Here is a 21,721-nt window from a genome sequence, read left to right as displayed (position 1 = left end):
AAATCAAATGGCAAGAGTTTTTCGAGAGACTGCTTCAAGTTAGGCTCCTTATATACAGCTAAGTAAACAAAAATCTGATTTCCGCATGTAGAAGATCATGTATAGTTTATCCAAGTATATTGTATGAATTTCACATCATGTAATTCATTCTTTTTGCACAGACTGGTCTCACACCTCTGATGGAAGCTGCTTCAGGAGGATATGCAGAGGTTGGAAGGGTTCTCCTTGATAAGGGAGCAGATGTTAATGCTCCACCTGTGCCTTCCTCAAGAGATACAGCTTTAACAATTGCAGCAGATAAGGGTCACTACAAGTTCTGTGAGCTGTTGATTAATCGGTAAATTACTTCTCATTAGCAGCCCCTGTGTTCTGTAGCTATATTCCTCGTAGCAAGGGTACTCTTGTTTACATTGCCTCATGCATCTGAGAGCAAATGGGATGGGAATCTTCAGAAGTAGGATGTTGCATCTGCTCCCTACTCTCCCATGTTATCCTAGAGTATCCTGCTACTCCAGTGTTAATTAAGCTAAGCAGACAGCTGGGACCACAGGTAAGCAAACAGTGTCTGATTTGGCAGCTCTGTTGGCTGTGTATTAATCCAGCAGTTCACACGTGATCATTGCCCCGCTGTCACTTGCGGGGCAAAGCCTGGAAGTAGCTTGAGCTCTTCAAGCATAACCCCCATATACAGCTAACATCTCAAGGGGCTGCTTTGCCATGTGTTTAGTCACCATGTTAATGAAATGGTAAAGGACCTTTGGTTGATAGTTGCATAACTGTGGTGCAGTAGGCTACAAGAAGTGGGTGCTCATTGCTGGGAAACAAGAGTAAAGGAGTCTTAAATAATCCTTGTGTTAAATAATCCTTGTGTTACTATGTTGTGAAATAAACGGATGATTTCAGGGACACAATTTCTCTAGCCACTAGGTTTCAGTAATTAAAGTTTCATATCTAATTGTACTCTGATCTTTCATTGTCTTACTTCCTGACTTCATCTTTACTCATGCTTTATTTCACTTGATTATACTTGTACTGTTCTAGGGGAGCGCATATTGATGTTCGTAACAAGAAAGGAAACACACCCCTTTGGTTGGCTGCTAATGGTGGTCACTATGATGTAGTTCAGTTGCTTGTGCAAGCAGGAGCAGATGTGGATGCAGCAGATAATCGGAAAATAACACCTCTTATGTCAGCATTTCGCAAGGTAGGACACCAACTGGATTCTGTGTTTCAGTGCTAAGTGTTTTCAAAACAGTTTCTCACCTGGTCTTAAATCTGAATGGTTGGTTACGGAAGAATCAACACACCAAAATTTCTGTTTTGATAAAATGCTTTAAAGTGATCATAATTTTTTATTATTTATGATGATCTTAATTTTTTATGATTACTTTAATCATAATCTGTGAATCCTGGACTCTGTATGGAGAAGAGCTAAGGTGTACTTCACACAGATCTAATTTATGAGGTGAAATCTTTGTTCCGTAAAGCATGTTAAATAACTCCTGCTATAGCAGAACAATTCATTAACTGTATTTGTTTTATCTTTAATAAAATATCAAACAGGTCTGCAGCTTTTTTTTTTTTTGACAAAGTCAAAAAGTCAGTACTGAGCATGCTGCTTCTGTCTCTCCATTGCTTTCAAATAAATTCAGAGGCAACAGAGACTGGCTGCACAGTGTACCCCATCAAGTGGTGGATCCAGCAGTAAAAGAAAATGTTTGCCAGGATAATATTCAGGTGGCTTAGTTCCCTGATGAGACTCACCTTGTAACTGGACAAATTGCATCCACTCAGTGGAGTGACTGGCCAGAAAATGGACTAGAGGTGACAGGTGGGGGCAAAACAGGGTCATTCTGGCTGTTAAAAATGTGAACAGCTGGCTTTGCCCTCAAGCCCAGTTTGCTCACTGTATTTTAAAAGAAACAATTACTTGCAAGAGAGTTTGTCATTGCCACCATTACATACAAAAGTAAATGTACTGTCAACACTAAGCAAACTGTAACTGCCTTTCAGCCCAAATAGCAGTTTATCAGAAATGTTTTTGCGTATTTTTCGTCTTCTGTACTGAACCAAGAGATATCAAATTTGTGTTTTGATGATGAATACTAACAATTTTATACCAGAGACTAGATTTTTCTTTGATATTCTAGGGGCATGTGAAAGTAGTTCAGTTCCTAGTGAAAGAAGTTAACCAGTTTCCATCGGACATTGAATGTATGCGATATATAGCAACAATAACTGACAAGGTAAGTGTGAGAGCAAACCCGGTCCAGTATTTTCCGCAAAAACATATGAGAAATTCTTAAATATTCAAAAACTGAATGTATGTTTGCTCACGTGCCTGTCTGATTCTGAGTTTTTTGAACGACCTTTTAATACCGAACTTAAAATCGGTGTTTAGTGCCTTAATCTGTTGAAATAGTTTGTGTGTTTATGAATACAGGGAATCTCGTGTTTTGTAGAGCATGCCTCTTTCCTTAGTTTATTACATAGGTGGTAAGAAAAATTTTGCGTTCCAGGACCTGTTGAAAAAGTGTCACCAGTGTGTGGAGACAATTGTGAAAGCTAAAGACCAGCAGGCTGCAGAAGCGAATAAGAATGCGACTATATTGCTGAAGGAGCTAGACCTGGAAAAAGTGAGTTGAGAATTGCAGTTGCGTAGCTTAACTGTTGAAGTTATGTGTAAATCTATAGGCTGTATTTCCTCTTGGTGTTTCTTTGGGCAGTAGTTCTTCATGCTATAACTGTATTTGCTTTCCTTAAATGTAAAATATATACTGAGGTTGGCAGATTAGCACTGAATTTTTCTTTAGCCACTCCACTGTTATTTTTAGGAAAGCTTGGACTTGGTGATTGTTACCTTAGGTAGTAGCTCTTTTGCATTACTTCAGCACGGATGATAAGTTTGAATAAGGGAGATCTTCAGTCCTGGTGGAGTGATACATGGTATGTTGTATACAGTGTGAAGTACAGTCCATAGGTATTTTATGGACCTGTAGTCAGGTTTGCAAAGGAGAGATGCCAGATGAGCTCAACGGAGTCGAGCAGATAGTGGGAAAAGTCAAGTTCTTCCTCACTAAGAGTATTGGTAAGTGTCCCAGAATAATGCAGAGGCTTCCTAAGCACTCTTTAACGGGCTTTCTAAATGGGGGCTCTTAGAACTGCTGATGAACAGTTCATACAACATTTCGTTAGTGAGGGATGTTTTGGACAAGTTCCATATTTGTTTTTTTAAATCTTCCGAGGTTGCTGACTTGTTAAACATCTATCAGTTGCTGTACAAAGCTACAGTATAGCATAGTTGTGACTGATCCCATATACTAAACATGTGATTAAAATGGAAAAATTATAGTAGTTTCTTCTGTATTCTAGGATACTTTTTTTTTGAGTCAAAGGTGGTAATCTCATCAGTATTTTTGCAACATTATGAAATGTTTTTTTTTTTTTTGAGAAAGAACAGAGATAATGAGAGATTTTGCTGGCTTTCCAGTAAAATTGTTTTTATATCATCTCTTGTTTAGTTGCGTTTTACTGTCATTCCTTTGAAGCTTTTCAGACCAGCTAGTCCTGTTGTTCCATGATGTCTGTCTAGTCTCTGCATAATGATTCAGTATGTGACAGTCATCATTGTTCACCCTGCTCTCCTCTCCTTTCTCCCCAACCCCACTTTGTAGGAATTAAAACTTAGTTTTTGTCATAAGGTTTATATATGAATACTTTTTTCCTACATAGTCAAGAGAAGAAAGCAGAAAACAAGCCCTTGCCGCTAAAAGAGAGAAGAGAAAGGAAAAGAGAAAGAAGAAGAAAGAGGAACAAAAGAGAAAACAAGAAGAAGATGAAGAAAACAAACCTAAAGAAACTCTAGAACTTCAAGAAGATGATGATGAAGAAGAAAATGATGATGAAGGTAAAGAACAAGTGTTTCTGTGAACAATGCAGTTGTTGGGGTTGCCTATTTTTCGCTGTTGGTTTTTTTTTTTTTTTTTTTTAAACCACCTAGTGGTTAAAAGTGAATATGTTAGGAAGCTGGTTTCTTGGGTACTGTGACGTTGTTGCATAGTTTCTGCCCTGGTTCTTACCCCTTCGGTCAGAAACTTGAGCGAGCAGTTGTCTGTGTTCCTGGCAAATCTGCTTTGTTCTTTTTTTTTTTTTTTTTTTTTGGTTTCCTCCTATGTTCCCAAAGCTTTTACCTTCTTGGAGATTTTACAGCTGTATGTGGTGCAAATAGACTGACAACTCATCAAAGAGCGTAACTTCAGCTGGAGTATCTTCAGGGGCACTGATTCCTATGTTTTGTGATTTTTGACTGTATATCAAATCTTTTTCTTTCAGTGGAGCAAGAAGTTCCTATAGAGCCTCCTAGTGCAACTACTACGACTACAATTGGAATTTCTGCAACTTCAGCTACTTTCACAAATGCCTTTGGGAAAAAGAGAGCTAATGTGGTGACTACTCCCAGCACAAATAGAAAAAATAAGAAAAATAAAACAAAAGAGACTCCTCAGAATATGCAGATTATTTTGCCAGATCAGCATATATCTCTAGCACAGCAAAAAGCAGATAAAAATAAAATAAATGGAGAGCCAAGAGGTGGTGGTGCAAGTGGGAATAGTGATTCAGACAATTTGGATAGCACAGATTGCAATAGTGAAAGTAGCAGTGGAGGTAAAAGCCAGGAGTTGAACTTCACAATGGATACAAATTCGTCTGAGCGGCGCTATGCCTCGTTGCTTATCCCTTCTCAGGAAGAAAAAACGAGTGCTTCAGCTTCAAAAACACCAACAAGGTGAGACTTCCTTGTTGCTTGCCTGTTGTTTCACCATGTTTTACCTATGCCGATGTAAATTTTTCCGTAGCTCAGGCCTTACGCCAGTTGGTACGTTCCCAAAATCTTAAGAGACTGAGTTTGCTTTCCTATTAAATTATACTGTCAAGTTTGAATGCAGCCTTGTTAGAACACTAAAGATATTTTTTTGGTATTGCTGACTAGTTTTTAATACTACTTTGTCAGAACATCCAGTTTTCTCTTTGCGCTGTGTTGTACCTATGCTGAATTGCTAACTTCATTTGAATAGATTTTAGAGTGAATACACTGGGAATTTAAAAAATAAAAGCCAGCCTTTCTTATGATCTAGTCACAAGGTTTAGTTACCTCGTGATTGTTTTCTGGTTTCATCATTAACTCATTTGAATTGCAATCTCTTTGTTTTAAGGAGGGAAGACGTTGATGACTCTGAGCATTTCACCTGTCAGGTTGATGGCCAGTTTGACTTAACCTTGTCGAGCCAGAGGTGAGAGTCGAAACAACTCAGGGAATGTCTAAGGGCCATATGAATGGTTTGGAAGATCATTGAGTTGCCAGTGAATGAGCTAATAACTAACCTTAATAAGACCGGGTTCTGAATAGGGTCATTGGTCTGAACCAGAAAGCTTAGATACAATCTAAATTTGTTATCTTTGCTAAAAGGTTCCACTCTAACTTGTACATGTAAGTAGTACAAGTCTGATCTCCATATATATTTTTCTCCCTAGGAATTAAGTGAGGTAGAGGGGGTTACAGGGTCAGTCTTCAGGACACCTGTCTGGCTAAGAACCCAACTTCAATAGGAATGCAAACATGGGATCAAAAAACACAGCAAGCAAGAAGGCAGTTGCCAGACTGATTGAGGCACTTGACTGAGAGTGGGAAGATAAGTTGGACTCTCAGCTGTTTTTCTTTTTCCCACCAGGGTTAAAATTAGGTGCAGAATGAGTGGATTTGTCAGCCCTTGGGGTTGTGGGGAGGGAGAACGTCTCTAACATTCCTTATCAATATTAGAAACTGGCTTCTGCTTATGTTCTGTTTTATGAATATAAACTGATTCTGTCTTGGACCTTTTGTCCAAGATCTACAAAAGCCTTTGAATACCGTACACTGAAGCAGGATTAAGTAAATGCGTACTTCTAACTCCTTATATTGAAGAAAGGAGTGGTGCTTCTGTTAGAAGTACACTTAAGAAAACAAAACAACAAAACAAGACAGTATATAAATTAAAACGGAGCTAGTATGTTTAACTTCTGCAGATGCTCTTTGGTTCTTGCACCAGGCAGACTTTTTCTGAAAAAATGTCTTTTCTCTTCCTGAATTCTTTTCCTGTTTGGTAATAGACGTGTCTGTGACAGTACTGTTATGATTCAGACATCTTCCACTTGTGCTGTAGATTTGCTTGGCCGAGTCTGGTCTTATAACTATGACGTAAATTTTATAACTTTTTAAATTTTTTATAAAACTTACAAAATTTTAGAGATCACCTCTGTTTCAGTGCTGCAGATGAACTTGTGAGCCACTAGAACCACTTCTTTCACCTTCACGTAGATCAGTTAGCCTACAAGAGTTTATCTGTTCCTCTCTTTCCCTTTTTCTCTCCCATCCAAACTTTGCACTGTTCAAATCACTAGGCTATTGCTGCAGTTTTAGTACAGGTAATATTTGCATACGTGCTTTCAAATTGACTTTACTGGGAGTTAAATATCCTAAAATAAATGTGCCCTGGTTACCCTTTCATAAAATGGGGTCTTGAAGGGGGTAAAAACACTTATCTAATACTTTACTGCTTTCTAGGGAATCTGTAATAATAAGAGATGAAAATTGGAGACATTTTCAAGTACCTAGTAAGAAAGCAACATTATTCTCAAAGTACCTTTTATTAAAAAGCTATTCAAAAAAGAGAACACACAATCAGGGTGTACCTTAAGTGGTTGTGTACCACCTATTATAAACTATTTTATAGATGATGTCTTTAGTACTTCTGGTATTAATTCATTCAGTTTAGTGCCTCCAATTCTTGAAGAAAGGATATAGGATGTGGACTAAAATGTAACAAATTACTTAAGTCAGCCAGTGGTTTGGGGCGGGGGGAGAGGAATGAAAGCAGTTCAGAAGCTCTAGGTTCCAGAGATGTACACTATAATGCTGTCATCATTATTCTGTATTTTGTAATCCGTACATTTCTGTTCCCAGACTTGATGGTGAAGGTAATTCAAATTCTTTGTCAACTACTTACAAGCCTGTTTCCCTGCCTCTGAGCTCTCCAAGTGTAAAGCTGAATCTGACTAGTCCAAAAAGAGGCCAGAAAAGAGAAGAAGGCTGGAAAGAAGTGGTTAGAAGGTAAAGACTTTAATTCTGTGTTTAAGAAAACTGTTTCAACGTTTTAGCTTGTAAATTATGCTCAAGTATAGAATGTCCATCAGGTTCGTTTAATTATTTCATTGTAATAATTTCTTTTAAAAAAAATCCTCTTCATCTTGCAGTGCCATGAAAAATTGCAGTCCTAATTTGTAGTATCCCCTCACTAAGTTAATGTCAGTATGACACAAACACTTTATTTGGCATGAAGGTTTTCATCACCTGTGGCTTCAGCGGAATAAAGGATGTGGGGATAAGATAAAAGGGCAGGGAACAGATGGTAACAAAGTCCCTAAGGCAGATGATTGCACATGAACTAAAGGTGAAATAGATGTTAGTGAAGTAGAGGGCAGGTGGATGATCACTGCAAGGCTAAACCTCAGTTGTGTTTTGGGTGGTGACTTTGATCCCTGATTCCAATGAAACTTTTGTGACCTTAATTTGGGTGCTGGAAAATGTTTAAAACTAATTTGTACTTCTGTAAAGCACAGTTTCCCTTTGAAAATGTACCGATTTTTATTATCTGGCCATTAGCCACGCAGCATCTTTTCTGTAATCTTCGTTATGTCTACTACTTTTAACTAGAAATTGTCATCTGGCTTTCTTGTTTTGTTTTGTTTCCTTTTTTGATAAAGGAACATGGCATGGGCATACAAGTGTCAAGTGCTTTAGGTGCACTGCTGTTTTCTCTTCTGCAATGGTCGTGACCAAATATCTCATTTTAGAGAATTTTAGGCTGTGTGCAAAGAAAGTAATCACACAGCGGATTTAATGCGTCCAGATTAGCGGAAGCCACAAAATTTTTAGTAAAATTAAAAAGAGGTGTTTTAATCTGACTACTTAAGCGTTTGAACCTTTGGAGTTGGCTCAGTCTTCTGCCTTTTGTTGCATTCACAAATGTGGTTCTCTGCTGTGACAATGACCTTGTGTGGTCGCAGGCTGCCCACCGCTTGGTGAGTCGTGCAGGCATGAAACCGTTAAACAGGCAGCTGGCTCCTTTCCAGGGCTGCACACAGACCCCACCATTGACCCCGGAGCTGCTCCATCTCTCCTGCTGTGTCTCTTGAGTCTCATAGGCTCAATTTAACTGCTTTGTTGGGTATTGTCTGCTGTCCTGCCGGAGATGCTAGAGTTTTAGAAATAACACCCAAAACCTGAGCCTTCTTAACCCCTGGGGGCTCAGGTCTTGTCACAAAGAAAGAATGTGTGCGTAAAGTGTTCTGTGCCAGTGTTTGCTGTGCCCTGACTGACCAGCAAAGCATGTGACCAGCCGAAGAGCATTTTGGTGACTATAGATGTGGGTGCAAAATGCCTGGGAGCTGCATGCCTTCATCTCCTAAAGCCTTTCCCGGTCTCAACAGCGGGAATCCTCCTCCTCGTCTTCATCCTCCTCCTCCTCCTCCTCCTCCTCCTCCTCTCCCCCCTCACTCTCCAGTACCCCCCTGGCTAGAAGGGATGTCTGTCAAAGAAGTAACCAATGAATACATCCCTTCTACCCCTGACAGGCAAGTAGGCAGAGTTTTGAAAGACCCTCCCCCTAGCAACACTCTGCAGCCAACGCCAATTGAGCAATTTCAGCTGCAGAGAGGAGGGCGCTGCTGTTCAGGAGCAAAAAGGTACTGTTTTGGGCACTTCTCAAGGTTAAAAAATGACTGAGCTTGGTGGGTAGGGAGGGAAACAGCAGTGGGTGTTGGGTGGGCAGAGGCCCTGGGCGCTATGGTGAGCTCTGTTGGAAGAGGGACGTCTTCTTGGGTGGTGGCGTGGGGTTCTTAGTGGAATGCGGTGAAAGGAGACCAAGGCACAGTTAAGGAGCCCTGTGTAATGTGGAACTATCTTTAAAGATAGGTGATGATGGGATCTTTGATTTGGGGAGGGAGCAATTGGGATGTCTAGCTTGAGTGAGGAGCCTTTGGGGTAGAGGGCGCCCAAAGTACGATGCAGCCGTGGGATAGGAGCTTGGTGCATGCTCTGAGTGCCTGGTTTCTGGGGAAGGGAGGGTTGGAGTGTCATCTCCTGGCAGAAGGGAAAAGAAAAAACACCTTGGAAAGATAAGGTTGATGCTTTAGAACATTTCCATGTATCTTGATGTGTTTAAAATAAAATGTTTTCTTTAAATCCTGTTAACTGAGAAACAATTTCCTGAGGATGAAATTACTTAATATTTTCAAAGACTGGAATAACTAGGTGAAGCTGGCGGCCTTGGGGTGGGGGGGGTTGTGTGTGTGATCTGTACGGTGTTCAGAGGTGCTTGAACTGTGATCACAGTGGTTTCTGAAACCCCTTTGAATCCCCTCTAATTGTTTGGTGTTGAACTACTGCACATCACTAGCAAGCTGAAAAGCAGTGTATGGGCTTGAGAGGTCCAGCCTTTAAAGTCTGGGGACATTAGTGGCCCAGAGAGACCTTGGCTGGGGTCTGGATGCAAGCATTGATCATGTTCAAAGACTTCCCAGTACTGTATGCCTGCACTGACCCACCAAAACCATTTGAATTAGAGAAATCCTAAAATGACCTTTCACTGAGCATATGGGTTACAGTGTTGTGGCCTAAAAATGAGCCTGCTTCTGAAAATCTGTGCTACCTTCATAGTGGCTTCCAGCAGCTCGTTAAATCACAGAACTGCACAATTTAACAGACTGATGTCCACCATTGTGTAGTGGCACCAATTAAACTTTAGGATCATGTTTAGTCAAGGTCTGAGAGAGGTGGATACTAAAAGGGTCATGAATGCAGGTGGTATCAGAGAGCTGATAACTGGGAAAACACTGGAAAATCGCCTTCTCCTAGCTGTAAATGATCAAAGTGGCTAAGTCATGGCCTTTTATATTTGAAGCAGTGCTGCTTATGTAAATTCAGGCCAATGAGCTGAGGCTTTGTCTCACTTTGAAGTTACACGAGATAAGAAAAAATTGGAAAATGTTTCTGAAGCAGTTTGAGGCACATACATCTGTGATGCAGCAGTGGTGGTAGAAATGCGTCTGAAGAGTCCTCATCAGGTACTGAGGATAAGTAATTTGAGTGGGGGATTTTTAGAGAGGCTCCAAAGGGTGAACAAAATACCAGCAGAAAACCACTTTCTATCCTGAAACTTAAGAATTTTGCTTCAGACAATGAGGGAGTTTGTACGTGTTTAAATACATTTCATAAATTTGTGATCTTTGTGATACAGGTCAAAGAAATTATCTGTCCCAGCTTCGGTCGTATCTAGAATAATGGGGAGAGGTGGATGCAACATTACAGCAATTCAAGATGTCACTGGTGCCCATATTGATGTTGATAAACAAAAAGATAAGAATGGAGAGAGAATGATTACTATAAGGTACAGTATCTAGAAACGAAAGTTTAAGTTAGTCCAAAATGTCATTTATTAATAAACTTTGTTTGCTTTTTAAGACAGGATGTATTCGGTTTCTTGGTTCTAGAGTAGAATGCTTATAACTGCTGCCGAGATATGCTGAAGGTCTGCTTATTCAAAGTTGTTTCTTGACTTTTGCTTATCTTAAGGATTAACTTACTGGAGTAAGTTGCAGTAGACTTGTAGATCAGTATTAAATTGGGGCTACAGAATGCTGCACTTACCTTTCGTAAAAGATAAATATGTTCCTATTTAATACAGGGGTGGTACTGAGTCAACGCGATATGCAGTGCAACTCATCAATGCCCTTATTCAAGATCCTGCTAAGGAACTGGAAGACTTGATTCCTAAAACTCATATAAGAACACCTGCTTCAAGTACCAAATCAATCCATGCAAACTTCTCATCTGGAGTTAGTACTGCATCTGCTTCAAACAAAAACTCCTTTCCTCTTGGAGCACCACCTCTCGTTACATCACAGTCATCAACACTGTCTACTTTCCAGCCTACGAACAAATTAAACAAGAATGTCCCAGCGAATGTGCGCTCATCTTTTCCAGTGTCTCTTCCTCTAGCTTATTCTCATCCACATTTTGCCTTGCTGGCTGCCCAAACTATGCAACAGATCCGGCACCCTCGCTTACCTATGGCCCAATTTGGAGGAACATTTTCACCTTCACCAAACACTTGGGGACCATTCCCAGTGAGACCAGTTAACCCTGGCAGCACAAACAGCTCTCCTAAGCATAATAGTTCAAATCGTGTAGGTAGTCAGAATGGAAATATTTTACAGACAGAGTCTCCTGGATTAGCTACTTCTAGTTGTCCCATTACTGTCTCTTCAGTAGTTGCTTCCACCCAACCGCTATGTGTAACAAGTAATCGGACTCCCTCTTCAGTCAGAAAGCAGTTGTTTGCCTGTGTTCCTAAGACGAGTGCTGCAGCAACAGCAATCTCAACCGTGACAAGCACATGTAGCGCTCTGCCTTCGGCCTCCTCTGCACCCCCAAACAATGGGCAAGTTCCTGCAGCGTTTCTGCCTTCTAATGCTCCACAAACACAGCATTCTGCACTTAAAGTGGACTCTTTCTCAGCTGTCTCAGCACCCAAAGAGAAGGTGTCAACACCAGATCAGCCTGTTGGAAATGTGTGCGTGCCATCTTCAGTTGCAAGTAGTTCCAGTATGTCAACTAGCAGCAATTCGGGAGTCACCGAAGCTCACCCATCCAGCAGCCCCACGCCGCAAAGTAACGCCCAAGATGAAATACTACCAGCCAGCGTGTCGGAGATCGGTCCTTCGATGTCGATGCCTTTTTCTTCCAGCTCAGAACCCTCTCCTTTAAGCTTAGCGTCACCCAGGTCAGTTGTTGCAGATAATCAGGACAACAGTAACTTACCTCAAGTAGCTGTACCAGCACCTCGAGTTACTCACAGGATGCAGTCCAGAGGTTCTTTCTATTCAGTGGTACCAAATGCAAACCTACATCAAGATCCTCAGTCTATTTTTGTTACAAATCAAGTTCCCATAACACCTTCTCAAGGTCCACCTGCTGCGGTGCAGCTTTCGTCAGCCATGAACGTTATGAATGGTTCTCAGATGCACATTAACTCAGCAAATAAATCATTGCCTCCTGCCTTTGGGCCAGCAACGCTCTTCAATCACTTCAGTAGTCTTTTTGATAGCAACCAGGTGCCCTCTAACCAAGGATGGGGAGACTGTCCCCTGTCTACCCGAGCAGCAGCTGACCCATCTTTCACTGTTCAGTCTACCTTTCTGAATAACTCTGTGCTAGGACATGTGGAAAACATGCATCCTGATAACTCCAAGGCTCCTGGTTTCAGGCCACCTTCCCAGCGGGTTTCTACCAGCCCTGTAGGTAAGTCACTAAGATCATGCACTGGATAGAATTTTTTTTCGAACCATTACACTTTGGTCATTTGAAATTGTTTGAGAAATAGTTTAAAAATTAAGGTTATAGAATACTAGTGTAACAAATATGGCCTATTTTTGTTCAAGTGCTCTTTAAAATTGTTACAAGCTTATGTGCTTTGAGAAATTGATGTGCTCCTGCATGGTGTGTTATTAGGAAGTTGCTGCCCTTCAACTGTTAAGTGCAGTAGTTGAAGTTTACGTGTTTTTAATTGAAATGGGTTAGGAACGCTCGCAGTGAGCTCCCTGCCTGCTATACTCTGCCTCGAAGATTATCATCCTCTTATAAACGGTGATGATAGTGCAGGGTAACTGGCAGCATCCACTTGGCTGAAAGGGAGACTCAAGAGATTTTCTTCTATGCTACCCCATTCTCCCATTTGTTCTTGCTGTAATGAATTTACGGTGCCTGGAAGCTGGATAGCTGGAGAGCCTTGCTTTGAAGCTGAAGATATCTAACACTGTGTGTTAGGTATTTGAGGTAATGCTTCAGGACTTGAATGCTGAATTTGGGCATTTCGGTAGTTTGACTTTCAGAGTAAAGGAAAGGGGGACACTGGGAAGATGTAGTGGCAGATGAAAAAGATTTTCAGCATTCCCATTCATCCCAGTTAATTTAAAAATATCCAGGGCTTCTGAAAACCAGATCACCTCTATCAGATCAGGTTTAACCACAAAATCAAGATGTTTGCCGTCACTGTAGTTTTCTTAGTCATATAGTTTGGGCTGTGTAGCTGCACTGCAAAGAACACAAATACCTAGAGCTCTTGCAACATGTCCATTCCCAGTTCAGTAGGCGGAACCAGTCAAAATTAAGACTGGGGAGGGGGGTAAAGTAACTGGGCCTTGCTCATCAGATAGTCTGCTACCAGAAGAACTGCCGGACCCTCCTCAGTAGAATACCAGAAGCACTTTACATTGTCTCACCTTTATCTGCAGTGCTCTCAACTGGATGTTGGCTGTTCATGGAATACCCTGCCCAGGGGAAGGAAACTTACGGCAAATGGCGCCCAATCATTTCTCTTAGGATTGTGCTCCGTGTATACGGACTTCACATAACAGCAAAAAATTTTGCTCTTCCCTTGTGCTAATGTCATCTGTTTTTCATTAGGGGTTTTTTTTCCCCCATCGGTCCCTTTTATATACTTAAATGGCTGTAAATATTTCAAAGGTAGCTGTTCTGTGTTAAGAGTTAAGTGAATACTCAAGGACAGTGAGTTTGGGGAGATAAGTGTGAAGTTCTTCTCATCTGAAGCACAAAAATATTCAGATGTAACCCAATTTTTCCAGTCTGGAACTTGATCGGGATATTACAAAATAAAGAACAACTGAAAAAACATGTAAAATGTGCCCCTAAAATCCTGACTGGTGACTGGTTTGTCAGGTCCTCTGTTGACTCATAATGTCATTCTGCTTTATGGTACTTCTGATCACCCTCGTTTCAGAATCTAAATTTGGTCTGTTACACGAAAGAAGAAACGATTTACTGGAGGTAAAGGAGAAGGGGGCATTTGTAGGTGTGATGCTGAGGAAAGAAGAGGGGGCAGTAGGCTGAGGACCTCTCTTACGAACCTTGTACCAGAAGTGTGGTCCTGCAAGTCTGTCTGCCCATGTCTTTCACTGGTGGTTCACAGATGAACAAATTTGAGTTTTGTCTGATTGACCAGTTCTTTTGCGAAGCGTGTGCGCGTGTCCCTGCTGGCTGTGGATCTGTTCTGGAAATGGCCCTTTGTCCTGTATATGTCTTCATTTCTCTTGTTGTAGCAGTTTACAGATTGAGGGCAGGCTTAGACTGTTTGGGAAGGCTGTACAGAAGACCAAAAGACTTTTTTTTTCCTGTGCGTTTTAAGAAAGCATTTGAGACCTTGCTCTTCTTCATTAAAAGGTATTGCAAACTCAATGTAGGTCAGCTTAAAAAGCAGCACAACTACAAAGTAGCATGAGATGAGTGGGCTCCCTATGTTACAAGGAGTCACCAAGTATTGTTGCTTCTTATCTAAATGTGGAGGTAGCTCTTACAGTTAACCAGTTTTTGCAGGAATGTCTGGGGGCTTTGGTAAACTGGATTTTGAGCGGAATTTGTGTGAGGCTGATAAACCAGTCTCTTAAAGCTCAGTTATGCTTTCAGAGTGTAATGAAGAGCCTGAATTTATGGGCAAAGTAACTGCAAATTACGCTATTGCAAAATGTTCTATTCTTAACATCTGATTCGATTGGTAAATACATAAACAGAAAGCTCATTACTGAAATCAGGATGAAATCATAAGTCATTGTTCACAGAAGCAATTTTTAATATTAAACTAAGCTTTTTTCATCTACTTCAATGAATCATAGAATCATTTAGGTTGGAAAAGACCTCTCAGATCATCAGTCCAACTGTAAAGACAAGACAAAAGCAAAATTGAAAAGTGACTACTCCGTTGAATTTGTGCATCTCTGGCTGTCACACTTCCTTCTACCTGTAGAAAACACACAGCAGTGCCGAAACTGCCTTGACTGTTCAGTCATTGCACTCTGAAAGCTGTGTCCCCATCCTACCAAGCATTCAAGAAGCACAGCTGGGCATCTTACTTCTGCCGAAGAGCTCTTTTTGTCACAGTCTGTGCCTTGTTCTCCACGTAGGGAACAAGCAGTCCCCATGGGCCTCAGCTGTGTTACCCCTTCTGTGCAGGGAAGAGTTCTTGAAACTCAGCATCTTCAGTGGTTTTGTCAGCCAGCTGGAAACCAGTTGTTTTGTGGTGGCACCTATGACCATGGGGGCCTTCTGACTACTCCAGAATGCACTTTTGTGCATGGAGGGTTAGGAAGAGCATCCCACTGGTAGCTCCATAACGGGTGTGTAGGAAGGGCCCCTCAGCTAGAGATGCTGCAGTCTGCTTATTGCTGTGCTAGAGGTGAGCCTGCAGGCTCTAGGCAGGTAAAGATCACTTGAGCTGCACTTGCAGGCAGCCTGCACAGGCATTAGCATCTTCCTTATAGTGGTGGAGCCACCTGCGCTGTGACAAACCGCGTAAGATTGTACTCCCAAATTAGGGCTCCCTTATGAGCACCCTACAGTTGGGTGGTAGTGATTTATTTCCCATTGTCTGTTAGGGAGACTTAATCTTTTGGGTAGGAATAGCGAGAAAAATGCCACCGCCTTCAAATCCAGTAAGTCATTTCTGTTAATGTGGTCAGGCTGAATCTGCCACTTTTGAAAGGAGCAAAGCGGGGCTTCGTGGTTGGTGTGGGGCTTCGTGGTTGGTGTGGGGCTTCTGCTTCATTTAATACTGGGGAAGAGAGCTAGCTTTCAGTAACGTATCCAGGAGATGCAAGGTACACCTCTAGTTTATGACCTGTTGCCTGCCACCACTGCTGTTTTCAGACTTCTGGGATGTAAGTAGGTACTTAGTCTCAACCTTGCTCTGTGGCAGTATAGGCTAGTCCTGGTTGTGGTCATTTTGAAATGTTTAAATGGTGTTGAAACTAGTCTTGTTTAGTAGGCCCTTGAAACTAAACCCAAAACTCAGGTAAACATATGGTCATGCCTGCTTATGCTTTTTTCTGGTAATAATGTGTGATGAAATCTTTTACATCATTTTGGAAAAGTGCTTAAAAGATTTGGCTTGTTCAAAAACTGTAATTACCTTTGTTAATTCATTTTTTTGTGGGACTGAACTTTCTCTCCATCTTACCCTTCCTCACACACATTTCTGTAGAAAGCAGCCCCCTCACCTTTTGCGCTGTGTATTATCAGCACTGGTTTCTTGGATGCAGTATGCTCTGACTGATCTATATGTGAATGTAGCTATGGGATGGCAAAAACTGTGCTGCAGTGAAACTTTCTTGTTGTTTGATTCCCTCAGGACTTCCGCAGAGCCCTGTGTTCCTGTTTGACTTGTGTGGCTCTTTTCTAAGGAAAGATTTTTTTTATACTCCCAGTTTTACTCTTCTGCCTTCCATGCTAGGACTTTGATACCTTTCAGTGACCAAAGCGTTGTTTTCTCTGCTTTCACCTCAAGTTTTAACAAAAACATACATAAATTCATGCTGTTAGTTTGTCTGAGGGAGAATCGTGCATCTGTAAAATGAACTTGCCGTGTGCAGATGCCCCTGAAGGTAATGAGATGCTTTAGTTATATTTGGAGCACTAGCTCTCTCTGGTGCTTTGAAGCAGGTTCCCAAAGAGAAATATTTAATGAAATTTATGTTTATTTCAGGCTTACCCTCTCTAGATCCATCCAACAGCTCTACAACTTCTTCTTCAGGTCCTTTGACAGGCTTTTCAGCAAACATGCAAGGAGCACGGGTTTACCTTCAAGGGCCAGCGCCTGTTGGGACTCCCAGCTTTAACAGACAGCATTTTTCACCACATCCTTGGACAAGCGCAACAAATTCATGTAGGAACTTCATGGGTCTGTCTTAGTTAACTGTAAATTCTTAGTAGATTTGTAACTTAAGGGGAAATTAGCCAGTGATGCACAAAATGCTTTCCAATTGTGTTTAGCAGTTGTGAGGATGAAGTGCTAATCCCACCTATTTGTTTCTTAACATGTGAAATGTCACTAGTTCTAGTAGCATAACTAAAGACATTTGGGCAAAAATTCAGTCATAGGTTCTAAAAGGAGAAGGCATGAAGTTGCGGGGGAGTGGAGGTGATTGTACCAAACCAAAGATTCCCCTCTAAATGAGTGTAAAATTAGGTGAAAATGTCCTGTTTGCCATGGTTTGAAGTTATACTTTTTTGTTGTTGTTGTTTTTTAAATTGATATTCTGGAATTTTCGTGTTAGTTAAAATGTTCCAGATTCTTAATGCATCATCCAGGGTAACATAGGGACATAGGGTTTTCCTCCTCATGGGAAGAACATGGAAGTAGCTTTACAGAAAATATGGGTCTTTGATTCAGAGTCTTAAATGAAGAGACTTTTTGTGTCACTGCATGCAACTTCATTGCCACTCTAAACATAAGAACTAAAATGTTTAAATGAGTGCTCCAAAGAAGTTGGATTTCACAGGAAGAGTCAGTGACGCTTCTGAAGTTGGTGGAAGTTATGCTTTTACGTTACATATGTTGACTTTGGGAAGCTGTCTTTAGTTTCTCTTCTGCTAGAGGTGGTGGAGACCAAAACCAGGCTGCTTAGATATTTACGGAATTTTGGCTGATTTTTTTCATATCTTCCTGAAACTCTTCCATGTTTCTTATTCTTTCTTCTAGTTATTTTAGATGCACTTCTATGTTGTGACGATATCACCATTCTGATGGCTTAAAGCATTTGTGTTAATGTTTGTTTTAGAGTTAAAATAAACTTTAAACAGAAATTCTGTGAAACTCTGTGAAAGAGTGAAGAATGATGGGGGGGAGGCTTTAAAACCTTCTTTCTATTTGATTTGAGACAATATTGGGGGGATAGAGAGGGCTGCATTTACTCTCACTATCTTGTGTGCTTTTTGTGTGATTAAGCAAAAGAAATGCTCTTTCAGCAGGTGAATCTCCAATTCCATCAGTTTCCTCAGGATCGTCTTCGCCCCTTTCAGCTGCTTCTGCACCTTCTAACTTGGGCCAGCCAAAAACGGGTAACACAAATCAAGATCGAAAGGTACCCCCTCCCATTGGGACAGAAAGACTTGCTAGAATTCGACAGGGAGGATCTGTCACGCCTACGCCCTTAGGAACCAACTTTACAGCTCCTGTTGGTCATAGCGGTATTTGGTCGTTCGGAGTTAACAGCGTATCTGGTAAGTCCACTATGTGCAGTCTGGGGTAGCCTGAATAAACTTGTGGAGCCTTTTGGAAATACTACATTTCAAAAAGAAGTTGGATAGGGAAAGTGGGAGGAGGAATAAAGTTCCACAGCCCAATCAACTTCCATGTAGTATATCCTAAAAGGAAAACTGGTATCAAAGTGGTGTGTTTTTTTCAAAGAAATCATCAATGAAAGTGTGGCTTTCTCTCCTAATATAGGTGATTCTCACACAGTCTAGATTCTCTCTGAGTACAATTGTTAAACCCTGAAAACAGTTTAAAAATGTTATATTAGGTGTATTGAATGATACGGAATTTTAAAAATAAACAACTTTACCTATTAAGGGAATCCATCTCCACGTCTGACCTTTGGCCTGAAAGGACAAGAGCCTTCCTCCAAGTTTCTACTTGCTACCCATTAACGCTTTAAAGTATGAGCTGTGGTGCAGCTAATACATCCAGAAATGCATAGTTGTGGATGATGATTTTTACATTGATCTCCTCGTGGCTCTTAACGAGGATGGGATAACTTCTGTTCTAGGCAGTCCCACTTTAAAAAGAGTGACTTTGAAACAGCTGAAGTCTTGCATTCAGTTTCCAGATAGCATGGGATTGTTGTGGGAAGGAGGAGCTGCATCATTTGAGTTGTAGATTGTTTCTATTTGTAAGCTAAAGACAAATGCATAATGGCCCTGTATTTGTTACATTTTTCAGTAATGCCCTAGATATTTCCTTTAACTTCAGTTTCTCACTCTTACTGTGTTGGAAAACAAACAAACAAACAAGAAAACTCATGTATGCTCACAGACAATGTTAGGAAGTTTATTGAATGTTGATGGTTCTACTGTGGACACCTGAAATTTCAAGTTACTAAAAGTCTCCATAACCTCCATGCTTGTCTGGAGAACCAAGATGAATGTGCACTCGGATGGCCTGTGTCCGGTGCTTCCAACCTTCCCTGGTCTTAATGGACTCTCTTCTTTCCCTTTTTTTTGTCCCTATCAAAAAGTGTAACTTTTTGTGTTCCTATGATAATGGAAAGGTACACGACAAAGGAAGTGGAACAGCCTTACCTGGTGTGCTTTCTGCAGCTTCCCTGTGAGAGGCCATGACACTACTGATAAGACCTGTGTGTTTGCTTTGTTTGTAATGTGTCAGTAGTCTAAAAATTGCAGGTATCTTCCTACTACGTGTAGGCTGTGGGAATTCTGCCTTTGCTCAGAGTAGAGCCCTAAAATATTCTGCAACTATGTGTTTTCTGGGAGCCTTTGGGTTTGTGGGGATGTGTGCAGCTGTATACACCAACGTTCTAGAGAATTTTCAATCGATCGTAATTGTCTATTTTCAATCTCTTCCTTTCCAGAAGGCTTGTCAGGTTGGTCTCAGCCTGTAATGGGAAATCATCCAATGCATCAGCAATTGTCAGATCCAGGCACCTTTTCTCAGCATCAGCCAATGGAGAGAGATGATTCTGGAATAGTGGCACCCTCAAACATTTTCCACCAACCTATGCCAAATAGTTTTGTGGATTTTTCTAAAGTAAGTCACAGAGGGCTGGGTTTTGGCTATTAAACGACCAAATAATTTATTTGCTGGAGCTATTTGGGCAGTATAAGACTAACAGACAGGGTTCACACTACTTTTCTGAAAACAACTGTGTTCGGTTTGGAAAATCACTTATCTGTTCAGGTGTTTGTTTCACTGTGCTAGTAGACATGAGGAGTCTGTAGCACTTATGTTGAGACATTTGCACTGGAGTGGTATGTTCTGTTTTGCCTATTTACACAGTATGTCTGTCTTCTACCATTTCTCAGTGTAGCTAGTTCTGAACCTCCTTTCATTCTAGTACGGATTTTTCTGGCTAGAAAAGATACACAAACCTAGAGGTGCACTTAAACAAAAACAGAATTTGTGGATTGCAAATGTTCCCTTGTTTAGGCACTAGATGCCTCTATCATTCTTCAGTTTCCTTTCTTGGAGACTCAGTCACTTGGAAATGGTATCTAAAGGCTTGTTCAGCTCTTGAGGCTGTTTAAACATACTAATCATGCCTGTGAATGCCACAAGCCTTTCTTAAGGAAGTGGCAGCCTGAGAGAACCATTCACGAGCCTGCAGGTTGTTGTTGGAAAGTATCTCAAAGCAAACCAACATTGCCAAGCCATCATCAGCTCAGCCTCCACTGGAGGAATGTCCGGGGCATGTGCTTTTTTGGATCTTCTGAATTGTAGCAGCAGTCATCTAAACACAGGAAAGAAGTCTTGTAATTGCAAAATCTGCTCTTTAACTTCCTCTTTCTGAACTGGATGAATATTTTAGATGGCTGTTAAGTAATTTATAGAAAATGTTCAACTTGGATGGGGTCTCGTAGTCTCAAGCTGCCTGAGGGCTTTGCTGTAGCAGCCCTCTAGCTGCGACACTGTGTGCAGCAAGATTATCATGTGTTGCAGAGGTGAGAAGAGGGAACTCTGAGATCACTTTGTGCAACTGCTGTGTCCTGCTTTTGGGGTAATCTGAAAGCATTTTGCAGAGGTTGCCACCTTTTTAATTCACTGTGAGATGTAATTCCAGAAAAATGGGTACGTTGTCTTGAATCTCAAGCTCTGAAGATTCTTTGTATTGCAAACTCTACCTAGGTGTGCAGTGATGCCCCTTTTCCTTACAGTGCTAATGCTTACCAGTATGTGAATGTTAAATAGGGATTTGAACCGTCTCTGCCATTTTGGAAAACATGGTTTATGCTTGTGCATAATCCTTTGCAAAAGAAGTCTGACTAAATGTTGATTTTTTTTTTTGTAGTACTGCTTTCTGCATTGTTTTCAAAATACTACAAATCGGATGTGGTGCATTTTTTCATTTTCAACATTTCCTAGTGTTGTCCTTGCCTCTATCTTAGGCCAGCATTTCAGAGGCAGATGTGATCTTTGAAGTGTTTGGTTGTTATGACAAAAGCTGAAAGGTAGTACACTGCAGAAGCAAGAGAAAGATGACCACAGTCGTCATCTCTAACCAGTAACTGTTCTCTGATGGTGCTCTTTTTTTTTTTTCATTTTTAGGGCCTACCAATTTCCATGTATGGTGGCACTCTAATACCGTCACACCCTCAGCTAGCAGATGGTCCAGGAGGCCCACTCTTTAACGGGCTTCATACTCCAGATCCGGCCTGGAATCCCATGATCAAAGTAGTCCAAAATTCAACAGAATGTACTGATGCTCAGCAGGTAGTTTGATTGCATTTTTCCACCTTTGCTTCTGTGGGGCTTTGTACAGTGGCGTGCTTTTTGTTTTTCTTGATTATTTTTTTTTTTTAGCTAGGTGACTTTTTCCAGTCCTTTGATATTAGAATTGAGATTGTGCATGATTTTTCACCCGTAGTGTGTGTTTACAAATACATATAGCACTATCCATGCCACAGCTTTCAGGTAAAACGGCCAGAATTTTCAAAAAAGCTCAACAAGGTAACAGACTTTGTTGGAAGTGGTAGGGTTTACATCCATACTTGTTATCTTGCAGGTTGTTGGTCAAAACCTGGCCAGAGATGAAGACAGCT

At 41.0% G+C, this 21,721-nt stretch overlaps 1 protein-coding gene across 12 annotated transcripts in view; it reads left to right on the top strand.

Moving 5' to 3' along the window:
- ANKHD1 (ankyrin repeat and KH domain containing 1) overlaps window positions 1-21,721 on the top strand; it is a 119,634-nt gene that overhangs the window by 94,220 nt on the left and 3,693 nt on the right. For 3 of the 12 annotated variants that reach the window (XM_035559623.2, XM_035559632.2, XM_050713573.1), the window contains 15 exons: window positions 162-337; window positions 1,042-1,204; window positions 2,151-2,246; window positions 2,520-2,636; window positions 3,733-3,907; window positions 4,333-4,786; window positions 5,214-5,291; window positions 7,001-7,147; window positions 8,671-8,781; window positions 10,335-10,484; window positions 10,782-12,397; window positions 16,650-16,844; window positions 17,912-18,166; window positions 19,537-19,712; window positions 21,228-21,392. In XM_035559623.2, coding sequence (XP_035415516.1) covers window positions 162-337; window positions 1,042-1,204; window positions 2,151-2,246; window positions 2,520-2,636; window positions 3,733-3,907; window positions 4,333-4,786; window positions 5,214-5,291; window positions 7,001-7,147; window positions 8,671-8,781; window positions 10,335-10,484; window positions 10,782-12,397; window positions 16,650-16,844; window positions 17,912-18,166; window positions 19,537-19,712; window positions 21,228-21,392 — 4,074 coding nt within the window. The remainder of the gene's footprint in view (window positions 1-161; window positions 338-1,041; window positions 1,205-2,150; window positions 2,247-2,519; window positions 2,637-3,732; window positions 3,908-4,332; window positions 4,787-5,213; window positions 5,292-7,000; window positions 7,148-8,670; window positions 8,782-10,334; window positions 10,485-10,781; window positions 12,398-16,649; window positions 16,845-17,911; window positions 18,167-19,536; window positions 19,713-21,227; window positions 21,393-21,721) is intronic. The other 9 variants (XM_035559630.2, XM_035559635.2, XM_035559625.2 and 6 more) reach the window with 7 other exon arrangements.

Source organism: Cygnus atratus, chromosome 14 (assembly GCF_013377495.2).
Source record: "Cygnus atratus isolate AKBS03 ecotype Queensland, Australia chromosome 14, CAtr_DNAZoo_HiC_assembly, whole genome shotgun sequence".
Taxonomy (NCBI): domain Eukaryota; kingdom Metazoa; phylum Chordata; class Aves; order Anseriformes; family Anatidae; genus Cygnus; species Cygnus atratus.
This window is presented reverse-complemented; position numbering and strand designations above follow the sequence as displayed.